At 45.0% G+C, this 14,929-nt stretch overlaps 3 protein-coding genes across 4 annotated transcripts in view; 1 reads left to right on the top strand and 2 right to left on the bottom strand.

The window, feature by feature from the left end:
• Positions 1 to 1,769: 1,769 nt before the first annotated feature.
• Positions 1,770 to 2,264, top strand: LOC121611946 (achaete-scute homolog 5-like). The gene has a single exon (XM_041944686.1). It carries the CDS (start codon positions 1,770 to 1,772, stop codon positions 2,262 to 2,264), a length of 495 nt encoding a protein of 164 aa, XP_041800620.1.
• A 1,667-nt stretch (positions 2,265 to 3,931) lies between these two features.
• Positions 3,932 to 11,468, bottom strand: LOC121624549 (protein phosphatase 1 regulatory subunit 15B). Its single transcript, XM_041962308.1, has 2 exons — positions 8,669 to 11,468; positions 3,932 to 6,165 (listed from the first exon to the last, which is right to left on the bottom strand). The coding sequence occupies exons 1-2, from the start codon at positions 10,637 to 10,639 to the stop codon at positions 5,953 to 5,955; spliced, it is 2,184 nt and encodes a 727-aa protein (XP_041818242.1). The 5' UTR covers positions 10,640 to 11,468; the 3' UTR covers positions 3,932 to 5,952.
• Positions 11,469 to 12,860: 1,392 nt separating this feature from the next.
• Positions 12,861 to 14,929, bottom strand: part of pik3c2b (phosphatidylinositol-4-phosphate 3-kinase, catalytic subunit type 2 beta) — a 35,865-nt gene continuing 33,796 nt past the window's right edge. For both annotated transcript variants that reach the window (XM_041948748.1, XM_041948756.1), the window contains exon 33: positions 12,861 to 14,929. This exon is cut by the window's right edge and continues 530 nt beyond it. The gene's annotated coding sequence lies outside the window, so the exon portion shown is untranslated.

The raw sequence follows: 14,929 nt of genomic DNA, 5'->3' as shown, positions 1-14,929 counted from the left end.
TCATCATGTTTCAGGGAGTGGATTTGTACACGGTGTGCTCAGAGGTCAGAGTCCAGATCAGCGGTATACTTTTACTTCAGTAAGATTTTCAATGCAGGACAAGAGTATTTGTACACTGTGTCATTAGTACTTTTACTTCAAGATCAGAGTACTTCTTCCACATCTGTTCTTATTTCTAAATCACTGACTCAATAAATGAAAGATAAAATCACGTGAAGTTTGTGATTCAGCTGAAAGAACAAACTGTTCAAAGCAGCAGTTTTTACTGGTTCAGGTTCAGTGTTGACTGGAAACTCAAAGGTCTCCCTGCCAGCTTCTCCCAGAGCTTTCAACCACGCATCACACACTTCATCAGAGAATGGAGTTTGCTTGATCAGAGGTCAGAGGTAACTGCTAACATGCTAGCCAGCTGGGAACATGCTAATGCTAGTCAGTCACAACATCTCTGTGAGCCTCTTTGTATTTGCTCTGTACTGGATCATTTACTGCCGCAGCAGTACAGCAGTATTATCAGCTTCATGCAGTAAAAGTACAGTAGTATTATCAGCTTCATGCAGTAAAAGTACAGTAGTATTATCAGCTTCATGCAGTAAAAGTACAGTAGTATTTTCACCTTCATGCAGTAAAAGCACAGCAGTATTGTCACCTTCATGCAGTAAAAGTACAACAGTATTGTCAGCTTGATGCAGTAGAAGTACAGTGGTATTGTCACCTTCATGCAGTAATAGTACAGCAGCATTGTCAGCGTCATGCAGTAGAAGTACAGTAGTATTATCAGCTTCATGCATTAAAAGTACAGCAGTATTGTCACCTTCATGCAGTAATAGTACAGCAGTATTGCCAGCATTGTGCAGTAAAAGTACAGAAGTATTATCAGCTTCATGCAGTAAAAGTACAGTAGTATTATTAGCTTCATGCAGTAATAGTCCAGCAGTATTGTCAGCTTCATGCATTAAAAGTACAGCAGTATTGTCAGCTTCATGCAGTAATAGTACAGCAGCATTGTCAGCTTCATGCAGTAAAAGTACTGCAATATTGTCAGCTTCATGCATTAAAAGTACAGCAGTATTGTCAGCTTCATGCAGTAATAGTACAGCAGTATTGTCAGCTTCATGCAGTAATAGTACAGCAGTACTGTCAGCTTCATGCAGTAATAGTACAGCAGTATTGTCAGCTTCATGCAGTAAAAGTACAGCAGTATTGTCAGCTTCATGCAGTAATAGTACAGCAGCATTGTCAGCTTCATGCAGTAAACGTACAGCAGTATTGTCAGCTTCATGCAGTAATAGTACAGCAGCATTGTCAGCTTCATGCAGTAATAGTACAGCAGTATTGTCAGCTTCATGCAGTAAAAGTACAGCAGCATTGTCAGCTTCATGCAGTAAAAGTACAGCAGTATTGTCAGCTTCATGCAGTAATAGTACAGCAGTATTGTCAGCTTCATGCAGTAAAAGTACAGCAGTATTGTCAGCTTCATGCAGTAATAGTACAGCAGCATTGTCAGCTTCATACAGTAAAAGTACAGCAGTATTGTCAGCTTCATGCAGTAAAAGTACAGCAGTATTATCCGCTTCATGCAGTAGAGAGTAAATGTACTCAGTTACTTTCTGGTACTGAAGGAAGCTGAACCAGTAGTTTTCTTCTTTAGACTGACTCTGTGTCTGTTTGTGTCCCTGCAGGACTCTGAGGGTCTGACGATGAACCTTCACTGAGGTCTCTGCTGCTTCTACAGGTGTGTTCTTCGTCAGTCGGTTTCAGGTACGGGTCACATGATGAGCTCCACCTTCTCTTCATCATCTTACCTGAGCTTCAGTTTGTCTCCCCCTGCTGCTCACCGTGAGGATCGCAGCACCTCTCAGCACTCTCTGTCCGGCTCTGTCCCCTTCTTCCTCTACCCCTCCAGCATGGACCCCTACAAGGGCCCTCTGAGGGGCCCCGGCCCCAGGATCCTGCCCTACCTGGCCCCCTTTCACCACCACGGACACTTCAGCGTGTACGAGTGTCCCTTCGAGCCGGCGTTCATCCAGAAACGTAACGAGCGAGAGCGTCAGAGGGTGAGATGCGTGAACCAGGGTTACGCCAAACTGAGGGACCACCTGCCGGGTCAGAGCACCGACAAGCGGCTCAGTAAGGTGGAGACACTGAGGGCCGCCATCAGGTACATCAAATACCTGCAAGGCCTGGTGGAGCTGGAGGACAGCGGACTCAACACCTCGTCTCCTGGACCGGACTGTGGAGGAGGGTCAGAGGGAGTCACGTGTTAAAGGTCATGGTTTCACCTTTGAGAACACCGCCTTCAACTTCCTGTCGGAGCCTGAGGCAGAACTGAAGACAGTTCATCATATTTCACTGGTGCTTCACAGACTGTTTCTCTACGTTTCTATCAAAGTTTCAGAGTCTGATGACCACGACAGAACAAACTGAACTGAAAGTAGTCTTGATCTTGACTGAAAAACGTCCACTTACTGCTTTTTATGTCTACTTCTTCCAGAGCTTTCACCTGAGAAACTTTGGAACAGTCTCTCTATGTTTTCAATGTTCATTCATTTCAGCCATGAACACCTGAGGAAGTTTCGTGCAGGTGAGCTGATCAGAGTCCAGTATGCCGTCCTGTCATCAGTGAGCTGTGTCACATCTCAAACTGCACAAGACTCCCCTGTAAAAGCATGAAACCAGGGTCTGCAGGCCCGCCCGCAGCGCTGGGGGGCTTTTAGCTAAATGCTAACATCAGCATGCTAACATGCTCACAGGAACAATGCCAACATGCTGACGTTTATGTTGTTCAGCATCTGGGTTTAGAGTAAAAACATGCTAACATTAGCTAATTAGCAGCAGTGGTGGAGAAAGTACACAACTTGAGTACATTACTTGAGTTAAAGCATAAATACTTGTGGTCAAATATTACTTCATTACTTCAATTTAAATGAAAGTTGTTCGGTCATAGTTTTACTGGAGTTAAAGTACTCGAGTACTTGGTTTAAAAATATTGTCTTTTTAATGTTAAGACACTGTTGTCTTGTTGCTGCTTCAACAACCTGAAGAATAAAAAGCTGAAGCTGTACTTCCTCTGTGTGTGTGTGTGTGTGACGCTAACCCCCAACCAGAGCGTTAAAGAGCAGCGATAAAAGAGCCGCTGACCTCGCAGCTCATCAATACTACGAATATTTGTCTTTCAAACTGTTTGAATGATGTTGGTTACTTACCTTTTCCACTAATTTAAGAATTATTTGGCGAGGAAGACGGCAGAGATCCACGAGTTCGTCTGCGGCTCGCTCGCTCATCGTTATATTTGTGATTAGTGTTGGAGACAGGAGAGGTGAAGATGGTTGGCACAGGTTACTATGGTGACACGTCTCCAAGGAGGCTCTCGGAAAGCTGCGCGCACATCACTTCCACGCTGAGCGGTACATTTGAAAAGATACATGCTAATACTATAAATATGTTGAGCAATAGTACACATGTTGAGTATGTAGTGTGTAGTACGGAATGTGAGACGGGTCCACAGTCCAGCTGAGGCTGATGGTCATTAATTCTCCAGGTGTTTGTTTGGACATTGTTTTGAACATGTCTGAACCACATTTCACCACAATCATCCGACAGCTGTTGAGATGTTGCTGCTAACGTGGTTAAAAGCTAAAAACACTGCAGTGACACTGGTTGGCTGCAGGCGGCGCTGTGGCGACACCAGCACAGCTGCAGTACCGGTCCTGTCCTGTAGGTGGCCACCGCAGCTCACTGTGAGTGTCACAAAGCAGCAAAGCAACATCAGCTGAACGATGTTTTCTTCACACTGAAACCATTTCACGTTTTTTCTTTGTTCTTATTTTTAAACTGGATTTCAGACATTTCAAGGACCTGGATTCACAGGTTCAAGGCCTTGACGATCAGTGAAAACAGGTTTCTGTGGAGAGAAGAAGCAAAAGACACCGAGTGTGATTATTAAATATTCAGTATTTAATTGCCATATTTAGTTGTGTTGATTAAACAGAAGAGTTGCCCACCAGACAAACGATGCGTTAGAAAAATAAAAAGCATCTTAGACTAAAATAACAGAAACATGTTTTATTCAAATGTGGCGTTCCCTCATTTTTAAAGTCACCAAATCACCAGCTGACAGACGGCCGAGTTCAGCGAACACTGTGAGACCAGAACCACCAAACCCCCGTCGGTCCGTCTGGAGACGACACGACGGAGCGTCTCACTGTTTGAACTTCCTGTCTGTTGTTATTGGTCAAACTCGGGTTCAGGTCACGCCCACTCTCTCTCTCTCTTTGGCGTTCTGACATTTTATTAACTGAGAGAATAAACGAATGTGTTTCTCTTCAGAGTCGAACCACGACGACACTTTAATGTGAACACTGAACGTTCAAAGTAACTCTGGAAACAACTCGAGTCATTATTTTTCATTTCTGTAAAATCATAAAAAATCATCACAAATCTGTTTTTAACAAAGAGCAGATGTTCAGAAATCCCTCTTCATGATTTGAAATACTGAGGTCATGAGTTCTCTCAGTGAAAGATCAAACAATTAGTCAATTAATCATCAATCTTTGAAGTCATCAATCAAGCAAAGGTGCCAGAAGGCAGCAGCTCTACTTCTCACATTCTATTTATTCAGATATGGTTGGAATCTTCTAGAAATTCTCTCCACAGTCTGTGACGGTTCTGTCAAACAGGCAAATCTCCACAGCACACCTGAGTCCATTCAACCAATGAGATACCCAGAAATGTGAGCGAGGGCGGGGCCTCGGCGGCAGACGCGAGCTGATCTAAGACTTCCTTCAGTTAGCAGCAGAATTTCTTTCTAGAAAACAGGCCGAACGTTTAAATGATGAAGAAATCAGATGAGTAACAGAGGTCTTCCTCATCAGATCAACACTTCCTGGTAGCCGACATGTCGGCTAACACTGCCGGTCCAATTCATCACTCCAGTTTCTGTGCAGCTGCTTTGTGTTGAGACAACATCAAACTGGTGTGAGGTCTAAGCTTCAAACCGCCTTCTTCTTCCTCTTCCTCTTCTTCAGGAAGGAGTGACGCCGTTTGCAGCAGCAGAAGAAGAAACACGTGAGAGTCTGAGCAACGTTTTCTACATGAATGCAAATGAACTGGATGGAAACACTTGAAGTTGAGCTCCTGTCTGTCACACATGAGCGATCTTTGGCTTTAAAGAGAAAACTGAAAGCAAACAAATACTGAACATTAAACCGCTTCCATCTGGTTCTGTCCGCTGGTTTGACTCTACATCCGTCTCACAGAAAGAAGCTGCAGTGTCCATCAGAGACAGCTGTTTTCATGTTTGCTGTAGTCGATTCATCGCTCAGCAGACAATTAATCAACTTTTTGAATCAGTCCTGAAGGGTTTTAGGTGATTTTTAATCAGACCAGACTGGTTCCAGCTGCTGGTCTCAGTCCGAGCTTCAGGACTAAATGAAGGACTGATGTGCAGGTTAATGGATCATGAAAACAAAGTGCTGCCTCTCATCAGTGTCTCTGGATGTTCTCTGACTGTTTGACAGAAAAATGATTATCTGAATGCCAAATTATTGCATAGATGAATTAACAATAAAAAAATGACATGAAAGAATTGTGTATTTTACATGAAAAACTTCTCCCTTTAGAGATCTACTCTGATGTTTCTGAGGAGAACAGCAGCTTGATTCTGTATCTGAGACGCAAACATCAACACAAAAACTGCAAACATGAAACGATCACATGAGAGGAACCAACTGAGGTGAACTCTGAAACCTTTTTAGACCTTTCAACCAGAACACAGTGACGACTCCTCCGCAGACAGGTTTCTCCTCACAGTGAAGCCACGAGTCAAGCCCTTCAAACACCATTTTTTTTTTTTGTTTTTCTGAATGAGTCTGTTATGAAGCGGCCCTGAATCATTAATCTATTAGTCAACTGAGTCCTCAGGAGTCCTGGACGCAGAGGACATGTGGATGGTCCTCAGGAGTCCTGGACGCAGAGGACGGCGAGGCGCTGGTACACCAGGCTGCGGTGCTGCGGTTGCAGGCAGTAGGCGATGCTCTGCTCTACTTCCTGGCAGCGTCGCAGGAATCTGCAGCGGTCTCGGGCCAGCTCCTCCCAGGGGCCCCGGCGATCCTCCTCCTCCTCGCCACAGCTGGCGAAGAACTCCTCCACGTCGTCACAGAAACGAACCTGACAGGAGGAAGAAGAGTCCTGTGTCAGTGCTGCTGGTAAAGTTCACTGTACGAGTTCAGCAGAGTCGAGCTGCAGCTACAACGTGACGTCTTCTGTTCTCTCTTATTCTCTACACATCATGAACATCAGTGTGGTCTGTGAACTGATCTGTGCTCGACGTCTACGGTCTGTTTCAAAGGTTTTACAGCAGCCTTGACTCTGATCTCTGATCAGCTTTATAAACATGTTTAATCTCGAGTCAGTTAGTTCGGCTCATTCACATCTTATGACAGGTAACCTGAGGCAGAAGACTGAGCTGCAGTACGCTCTGCGCTCACAGCGTAAAGGTGTGGTACAGGGGCGTCGGGGCAGGGATCAGCTCTGATTGGCTGATATTTATCTCCTCGGCAACTAAACCGTGTGAGCAGGACGGGACTTGTTACTTCACTCGTTGACCAAAATGAATATCAGAGAAGAAAAGGACGACTCAAATAATGACATATACTTCATATATTAACTGCATTAGCTCCTGTGGGCGCAGCGAGCTAACCAGACAGTCAGTCCTGCTCTCAGACCTGCTGAGACCGTCACACAGAGGAAAGCCAGGACCCCCACTGACAGAGTTTTAATCTTAATAAAGCGGTTATTCTGTCATCAGAGAAGGAATAACTTTACGTTTCCAAAGCAACAGAAAATCTTTCAGAAAATCGTGAAAATCCACATTTATAATTTCTCTTGCTTAGATCAAAGGGTGAAGCTGCAGTCGTGGTGGTTTGACGTTAGCCGTGTTACTGTTTGAAACCAGCCAAGCCTGCAAAACACATCCATTCAACAGTTTCATACTGCATCCTGCTGTGGAAAACAGTACGCAGCAGGCCAATAGAGCGCTGGTCACTTGATTTTCCTCTTGTGTTGTATTAAAAACACTCCGAATGAAGCTTAAACACTCTACAGGTCAACACCAGGATCACAGTCCCGTTTACACGTGGTCTTAAAATAAGTTTGGGTGATCAAACACAAGTGGACAGTCGAGACAAATCACCTGTCTTCAAGGTGTCCCGCTGACCACTCATGTTTAGTTTCATTAGTGCCTTCATCACTTCCACTACAGGTCAAAGGTCAAAGTCATTACAGTCTGTCACCAGAGCTGTTTTTTGCTTAGCAAATTAAAAACTGTTTGAGAACCCAGACACAAGCACGATTAATCCCAACATTAAGATTGGCAGGATGCTGTCAAACAACCACCGCGTCCTGCATTGATGAAGTATGTCCCCGTTTTGTCCTTGTCTGAGACGCGTCCGTCTACAAAAGACATGTGGTCACATGTATCCCAGACCACACTTCTCAGAACGACCCCGTCACCACGTGTCCTGGTAGTCATTAACATGAGTGTAAACTGGGTCTGAGGGTCCCGGGGCCCCTGTTCTAATGTGACAGTCTGGTCTGAGTTTCAGTTCAAGTCAACATGTTTCATCACATGAACAGCTGCAGTAAAATGAGAAGATCTAAATCCAGACAGCTGGAAGCAGAAACCCCACAGAGACGAGAGGGACAGACGGTGAACTCCACGTTCAGAATAAATGACTTCGACACGAACTGAAAAGAAACTATCAGACTGTTCAAATGTACTTTAACATGTCACAACCGCTCCTGTTTGGTTTCTGTTGTATAACTGACACGTTTCAACATCAGAGCTCGTTTCAGACACAAAAGCAGCTTTCTCGCCTTGTGATGTCACATATTCAGTGATGTGTTGATGGAAAAATGTCTTTTTGTTGCACTGTACATTTGTTTTCTTCCTTTTAAAGACTACTGCTAGCGATCAAAATAAATGAAGAGTATTTTTGTTGTGTGTCAGGCTCATGTAGGAGAAACAGCACAAAAAAACGCTGCTTTGAAAGCAGGAAACATTCAAAGAAGCAATGATTGTTTTTAAGATGTGTTTGTAACGTGACGGAAATGACTTCTACCTGATGATGAAGATCTTTGAGCTAATTCACAGCTTCTGTCCTTAGTGTGAAATAATTAGTCTTATTAACCAACTACTGTGACAATCAATAACTCATATGATGTAATTTATGAGAAACTCTCTGGTGTCAGTTTCTCCAGTCTCACATTTCTTTGTTAAAGGTTGTTAAATTCAAAGGATCTTAACAGGCCTGAAGAGGTGAACACATTCAGCACTTTATGATAACATCAGAGGAAAAAATAAACTTTGTGCAACATTAATATTTTCTTTCCTTTTAATCTTCTGCTGATGCCACCAACTGACTGAAAGTGCACAAAGACGTGAATAATAAGATCACTATGAGAGCAAAGAGCCACTGAATTCTACTGTTTGCCTTTTAGACAGGTTTCATCCTCACTCAGTGGGGTTCAGCGCCCCCTGCTGTTCTAACATGAGTCCTGACTAACAATCAGCTTGTGTTGAAGTCACTGATGTGGAGCAGTTTCAGTGAAGCAGACTCAGCTGACTGCTGATCAGACCAATCAAAGATAAACTCATAAAAAACAAACTGACCTTCTTGGCTCTGCTGCAGCTCTGTGTGCTGGAGGAGGTGGAGGGTTCAGAGAAGCCGCTGTCCAGCCTCTCCTCAGCCTCCTCCTTCCTGTACTTAGGTGGAGATGCTGGGGCACGGCAGGGAGAGCGAGGGGTAGTCTGGGAGGCCTTCCTGGTCTTGGCCCGGGGCCCCGACTTGACGGGCTCTCGAGTCCTGAGCGGGGCCTGGAAGTTAAATGGACTGTAAGGGTCCGAGGAGCAGCTGAAGGAGCTCCACAGGCGGAGACTTTCCGCTTCGTCCACCTCGCTGGCTGAGGTGGAGTCATCCCAAACATCGTGGCCTGAGGGAGGGGTGGAGCTGAGGTGAGGGGAGGAGAGGGACAAAGGGGTGAGGTCAGGGGAGGAGGCGGGGGTGGACTGAGTGGAGGACGGAGGTGTGGAGGTGGGGATGGTCTTGGGTGGGGTGCTGCTGGTGTGTAGCCGGGCTGTGAAGTTTTGGGGGTTGTATGGGTCCAGACTTTGGCACAATGAGCTCCACAGGCGTTCCGCCTCAGAGTCTGCCTCGCTGTCCGAGTCTTCGTCGTCATCATCCTCTTCATCGGTCGAGCTGGACAGATCAGAAAAGCCCTCACTGTCAAAACCATCATCGTCCTCGTCACTGGACTCCCCGTCTGATTGGCTGCTGTCATCATCACTGCAGGGGCAGCCCATGATGAAGGCAATGGCTTTATTCGGACACTGGGGGGTGGTGAGTACTGTCGCCTCTGCGGACTCCTCCTGAAGGGCTACTTCCTGTTCTTCCTCATCTTCCTGCATGCCCTCTTCGTCATCTACCTTTCCTGATGTAGACGCTCCCTCCTCAGAAGCCTCTTCCTCCATGTCTGTTGTGACAGCGTCACAGGTTTCAGTGGATTCGGTCTCTGGCCGCGGCTGCTCTTCACTCGGGGCTTTCACCATGAACAGCTGGCACATCTGGACGTGCTCTTCCTCCAGACTGGAGTAACCATTGTCCTGATCTGGGGTCAGAAGTGCCCCCTCACTGCAGGCAGTGGCAGCTTTTGAACTGCTCAGGTGGTTACCGACGCTGAGCCGGTGGTCTGGCATGGACCCCTCTCTGTTCTGGACTGTTTGAAGGCCTCCATTGTTGGCCGGCTCCTCTTTGTGGTCAGACGGTCCAGTGTTTTCTCCCGGCATCCATCTCCCTCTGCCGCTCTGGACAAACACATCGGTTGTTTCGGCAGCAGGGGCTTTTGTGTGAGAAACCGGTTGTTGTGGACAAAGCCAGCCTGTCAGGGCCCCCTCCTCAGACCAGGACAAATCTGACAAGAGCCTTTTCTGTGAACTCTCCTCGCCTCCCCAAAAGTTGCCCCACCACATCCTGCTTTTACCCCAGCTGCTCTTCACGGAGGAACTCATCAGCTCTGGCGCCCAGTCCGCCCCCCCTGCGGAGTTTATTTCCTGAGATGACATCGAGCTGAAGCGACCATGACTGAGAAAAGTCCTGGTAGAAGAGAAATATCCAATCTGAGCTTGCTGGCAGAGATTTAAGTCCATTTCTTCTGCGCTTTCAATCCCTATTTCCCGGAGAGAATCAGCGGTCAGCCACGGCACAGTGCTGCCGCCTTTCGGCTCCAGCAGGCCGGCGGATCCGTCGTGCCGACACTGCACGTAGGCCAGCTGGGGAGCCGGGTGCTGCGTTAGCGGCAGTATGTCGTCCAACTGTCTTAAAAACTCACTTTCTTCATTAGCAAAGCTGCTTTTTAAATCCTCGTTGAGCCAACCAGCTTGTTTATCAGAAAGGGCCGGGGTTCGGGGTCTCCCCGGGAGATATTTTTGCAGAAATGACATCGCAGGCCTGGACACCAGGGACAGCAGGCCGATCCACGAGCTTTCCTGGCTGTCAAGCCCGGGAGAGGGGACTCCACGCCCGGTCGGAGAAGACGAGCTCTGGCCGCCGGATAAATGTTCTCCACCGCTCATACTTTTGAACATTTCCTTCAAGTCAGACGTGTAAACTAAAAACGCAGAGACATTCCTGAGCAGCAGGAATCACTCGGCGGTTCCTGGTTCTCTGACTTAGCGGCTAATCTGACAGCTGTCAAAGGGTAACTGTCTCTGAGGCTGCGCCTCCGGTGCAGCTTAGCAGCAGCACTTCTTTAGTCCATTTATACACGTCGAGTGTTTTCACTGAAACATTGTCTTTACTCCTTACCACACAGACCGATCCTCACAGCCGGAGGGAACCCAGGAAATATTGTTCGTGACACCGACGCGCTCCGCGGCGCTGACGCCTTGCTGAGAGTGGTGGTTAGACTTCTTTCTTGTGGACAACTTGGTGAAGACGGTGGCGGAGCTGGAGCACAAACAAAGACGAAACACGCTTGAATCGTAGTACGAGGACACATCCAGGTCTGAAAAGGACAGAAAGGCCATTTTCTCTGCTCGTTGTCTCCGTGAAAAGGCGGCGGCTGGAGGTCTCCCTCTGCTTCCAACGACAGCCAGTGATGCTAACACGGTAGCTTAGCAGGAGCAGCTAGCTTAGCGGTTATTTAACCGGGGAGCGACGGTAACGTTGCATTCAAATTATTCTCTCCAAAAACACATTTGTTGGCTTCGGGGTCCAGTTGAGACTGTTTTCACCACCGCCAGCGTTAGTAAAGCTTCTATTTCACCTCTGAAGTCTAATTTTAACCGCCGCGTCGCTTCCGTCTGTCCGTCTACGTTTCAGTTTGAGATTTCATCAGAAAGTCAAGGGACCGTCGACAGTGGCTCGTCGTCCTGTTCGCGTGAAACCTGCGGGCAGGGAGCGTCGCGAAGCTCAGGGAGCGTGTTGCAGCACCACGTGCACACTGCTGCGGTGTTTCATAATCAAAGTGAGTCCAAGGTGTGCTTCTCACTGCTGCCACGTGCTGCCCTGCGCGTGTCCCCCCCACACACTCCCTCAGTGACACCTGCTCAGGTCTGTCAGATGCTGCAGGCTCAACATACAGAGTTATTTTATCTTTAAAACGTTTGAAGATAAGCGAGGCATCTTTAAAATAATGTTACATTTATATGTAGTTAGTCACATATTCTGCATACTCAGTGGAGTATTTAGCGGAGTACATTCATTTTTTGAGTTAATGTACAAATGCAGTGTCTGTCTTCCATAAATATGTTTATGTAGATAGATAGATAGATAGATAGATAGATAGATAGACAGACATTAATAATACCACATCCAAAGGAGGGAAGCAGCTTGGGAGCTTACTGACAACCTTATGTTGAATATAGTGTGTATGTATACATACATACATACATACATATAAATATATATATATATATATATATGTATATATATACATGTGTATATATGTATATATATACATATATATGTATATATGTATATACATATATACACATACATATATACATATATATACACATATACATATACACATATATACATATACATATATATATACACATATACATATATATACATATATATACATATACGTATATATACATATACATATATGTATATATACATATACATATATGTATATATATATACATATATATACAACATCAACATAAGTTATCTTTAAACACATCAGTTTGACTATTTTTCATTTCATGAAAAACAAATCATTAAAATAAACTCATGATCTCTTTGAATTAAACAAAATATCTTCATCTGAAAACGTCTTATTTAGGACACTGGTTGGTAACTTTTCGGGGGGTCCATGTGGAGTCCCGGAATAAATCAGCAAGGGGTCACAAATGAATTAAGGGACATTAAAAACATTATTTCTGTTCCATAAAATTGGGTTATTATTTTTTTACATTTCTGTCATCTTTGCTGATTTTCATAGGAAGTATTCAACATTTTCACATCTTTAAACCTCTAAAATCCTTCAAATGAAAACAATCGCCACCACCCGAACAATGTAAAAATATTAAAAAAATTTTTTTTTTTACTACATAAAGGCGCAGAAGTATTATGACCTCAGAAGAGGAAAAAAGTATAAACTGTATAAAGGTAAGGATGAGCAAAGAAATGATGGAGAAATAAGTAAAAATACAGATGGAGGAGGAAAAAAGATGGAGGAAGAAGAAAAGAAAAAAGTTGAAAACAGGAGAGGTGAAGATGGAGGGAGAGGACAAGGGAGGAACGACAGAAAAAAGATGGAAGTGAAGATAGACAGGAGGAATCAGAGACCTTTTTTCACTTCAAGTTTATTTTGTAGTGCAAATAATACAAAACATGTTCCAAAAGGAAAGTTACACATTAATAACAGCCTGTAAGTCAGAGCGCTGGGTCACATTTTAAATCTGGTCAGTATGTACAGTACATAAAGATCCTGTTCACTGTGAACTTACATTCTGTCCCCGTGGTCTCAGTGTGTCCCCGCCGTCACTGCTCGTCTCTGTCCATCACATCAACACCATGGAGGTGATGTCACACCGTCAGCTGCAGCTGAGGCTCATCGCTTCATTTCACCAAACTCCAGTCAAAAAACTGCACGTTTAGAAAAGACCAGCCTCACTTCACACTGCCGAGTTAGTCAGGAGGCCGTTTGAATATTTACTATTTAAATTATACTTCCTTTGATTTTGCATGTGATCACGGTGCCGTGGAGCTCGCGGTGTTCTGTCTGGACACAGCTGCAGTATTTCAGCTGCGCTCTGTGGCCTCGGTGACAAAACATCTGCATGATTGTTTGTAAGATAAACAAGCCTATCACAGCATCCAATCAGAGCCACACCAGACACAGCAAGCAGCACGTCTCATAGCAACGCCGCCCGCAACTGTCTGTCGACCGTTGCCATGGGAAACGCCCCCTCGTCACAGGGTCAGACTTCACAGCTCCAACTCCGATGACGTTGACATTTAAAATAAATGCTGATTCAACTGAACCGAGGAGCCTCAGCTGCAGCATCAAGAGGTCTACAGGACAGCGTTAGGGTCAAAAGTGGAGAATAATTAACATCCACCTCTCAGGAAAAACATTGAGACTGAAACGTTAACTCTTCCTCTCAGAATTCAGAGCCTCGTCCGAATCATTCGGAAAAGAGTGCTGAACAGAGCAGATCAGTGGAGTTTGTTTCCTGCAGGTTCACGTCCTCAGTTTGTCTCGTCTACAGCGCAGAAACAACCTGCAGGAAGTCCCTCCGTTCCCTTCAACATTCACTGCAACCTGGATTATCAGGAACCCACAGAGGCAGTTTGAAATGGCCACAAAACTTTCCCAAAAAGTACTAAATTACAGACAGAACGGTGATCAAAAAACAAGGAATGCAGCGTGGAAACAAAAGATCCAGATCACTGAGAGCTCAGCAGAAAGCAGAACACCACAAGCTGAAGGCAAACTGAGCAGCGACTCCTGACAGGAACCGTAAGAAGCTCTCATGCAGCACAGACAGAAAATCAAATCCTCATCCTCACTAGAAAAATATCTGCAGTCTGCGTCTCCGACACGATGACTACTTCCTGTTAGCAACATTTAGGCTAAAGCTCTGTATGTACAGAAGCACTCCTGCAGCTCACTGAGTTAAAACTCTTCTCTACACCGCGTGTTGTGCTGAAATCACCACAGAGACTCAGTGAGAGTCTGTTTCTTCACATTTTCCCGACACGAAAAGCTGCAAAAAAAAATGCTGCCACAATTCTTAAATGCAGCTTTTAGTTCCTGGAAAAGTCCTGGAAAGGTCCTGGAAAATGACTCGAATGCCCACAAAAGGTAGTTTTCTCTGAAGTGTTGAAGGATTTCATCATTTCTGTATTAAAGTTAAAACAAATAGTTTCTTTCTCAAAATCATTTAGAATAAAAATGATGTGAAATGTGATTTTCTTCATCGTGCCTCTTCTTCCTTTCAGCAGGGAGACGTCTCTCAGTTTCCCAGCATGCCTCTGCGTGCTGACTGAAACACTCATTCTAATTCTTATTATGATTATTAACTCATCATCTGTTTTTCTTCTTTCACACCTTCCATGTTCAGACAGGAGAAAATATTAAAAAAAACAGAACTAAAGTGAACTCAAACAAGAAGCACGAGCAGTGAAAATCATTTCATGTGAAGGTTTGTTGTCGGGAGCAGACGGCTCCTCTGGAAACACACCAAAGAGGAAGAAGAAGAAGAAACATCAGAGCATCTCTGTCTCCTGAAGACATTTTCACTTAAAACTGTCCTTTGAAAACATAAAGAGGAATGATCTGCTCCGTGCCGTCGGTCTGGACGTGTCTGTTAAACTGAAGAGTTGTTTAATGTATTAACCTTGAAGCGACGTCATTGGAC

Source organism: Chelmon rostratus, chromosome 2 (genome assembly GCF_017976325.1).
Source record: "Chelmon rostratus isolate fCheRos1 chromosome 2, fCheRos1.pri, whole genome shotgun sequence".
Lineage (NCBI taxonomy): Eukaryota > Metazoa > Chordata > Actinopteri > Chaetodontiformes > Chaetodontidae > Chelmon > Chelmon rostratus.
This window is presented reverse-complemented; position numbering and strand designations above follow the sequence as displayed.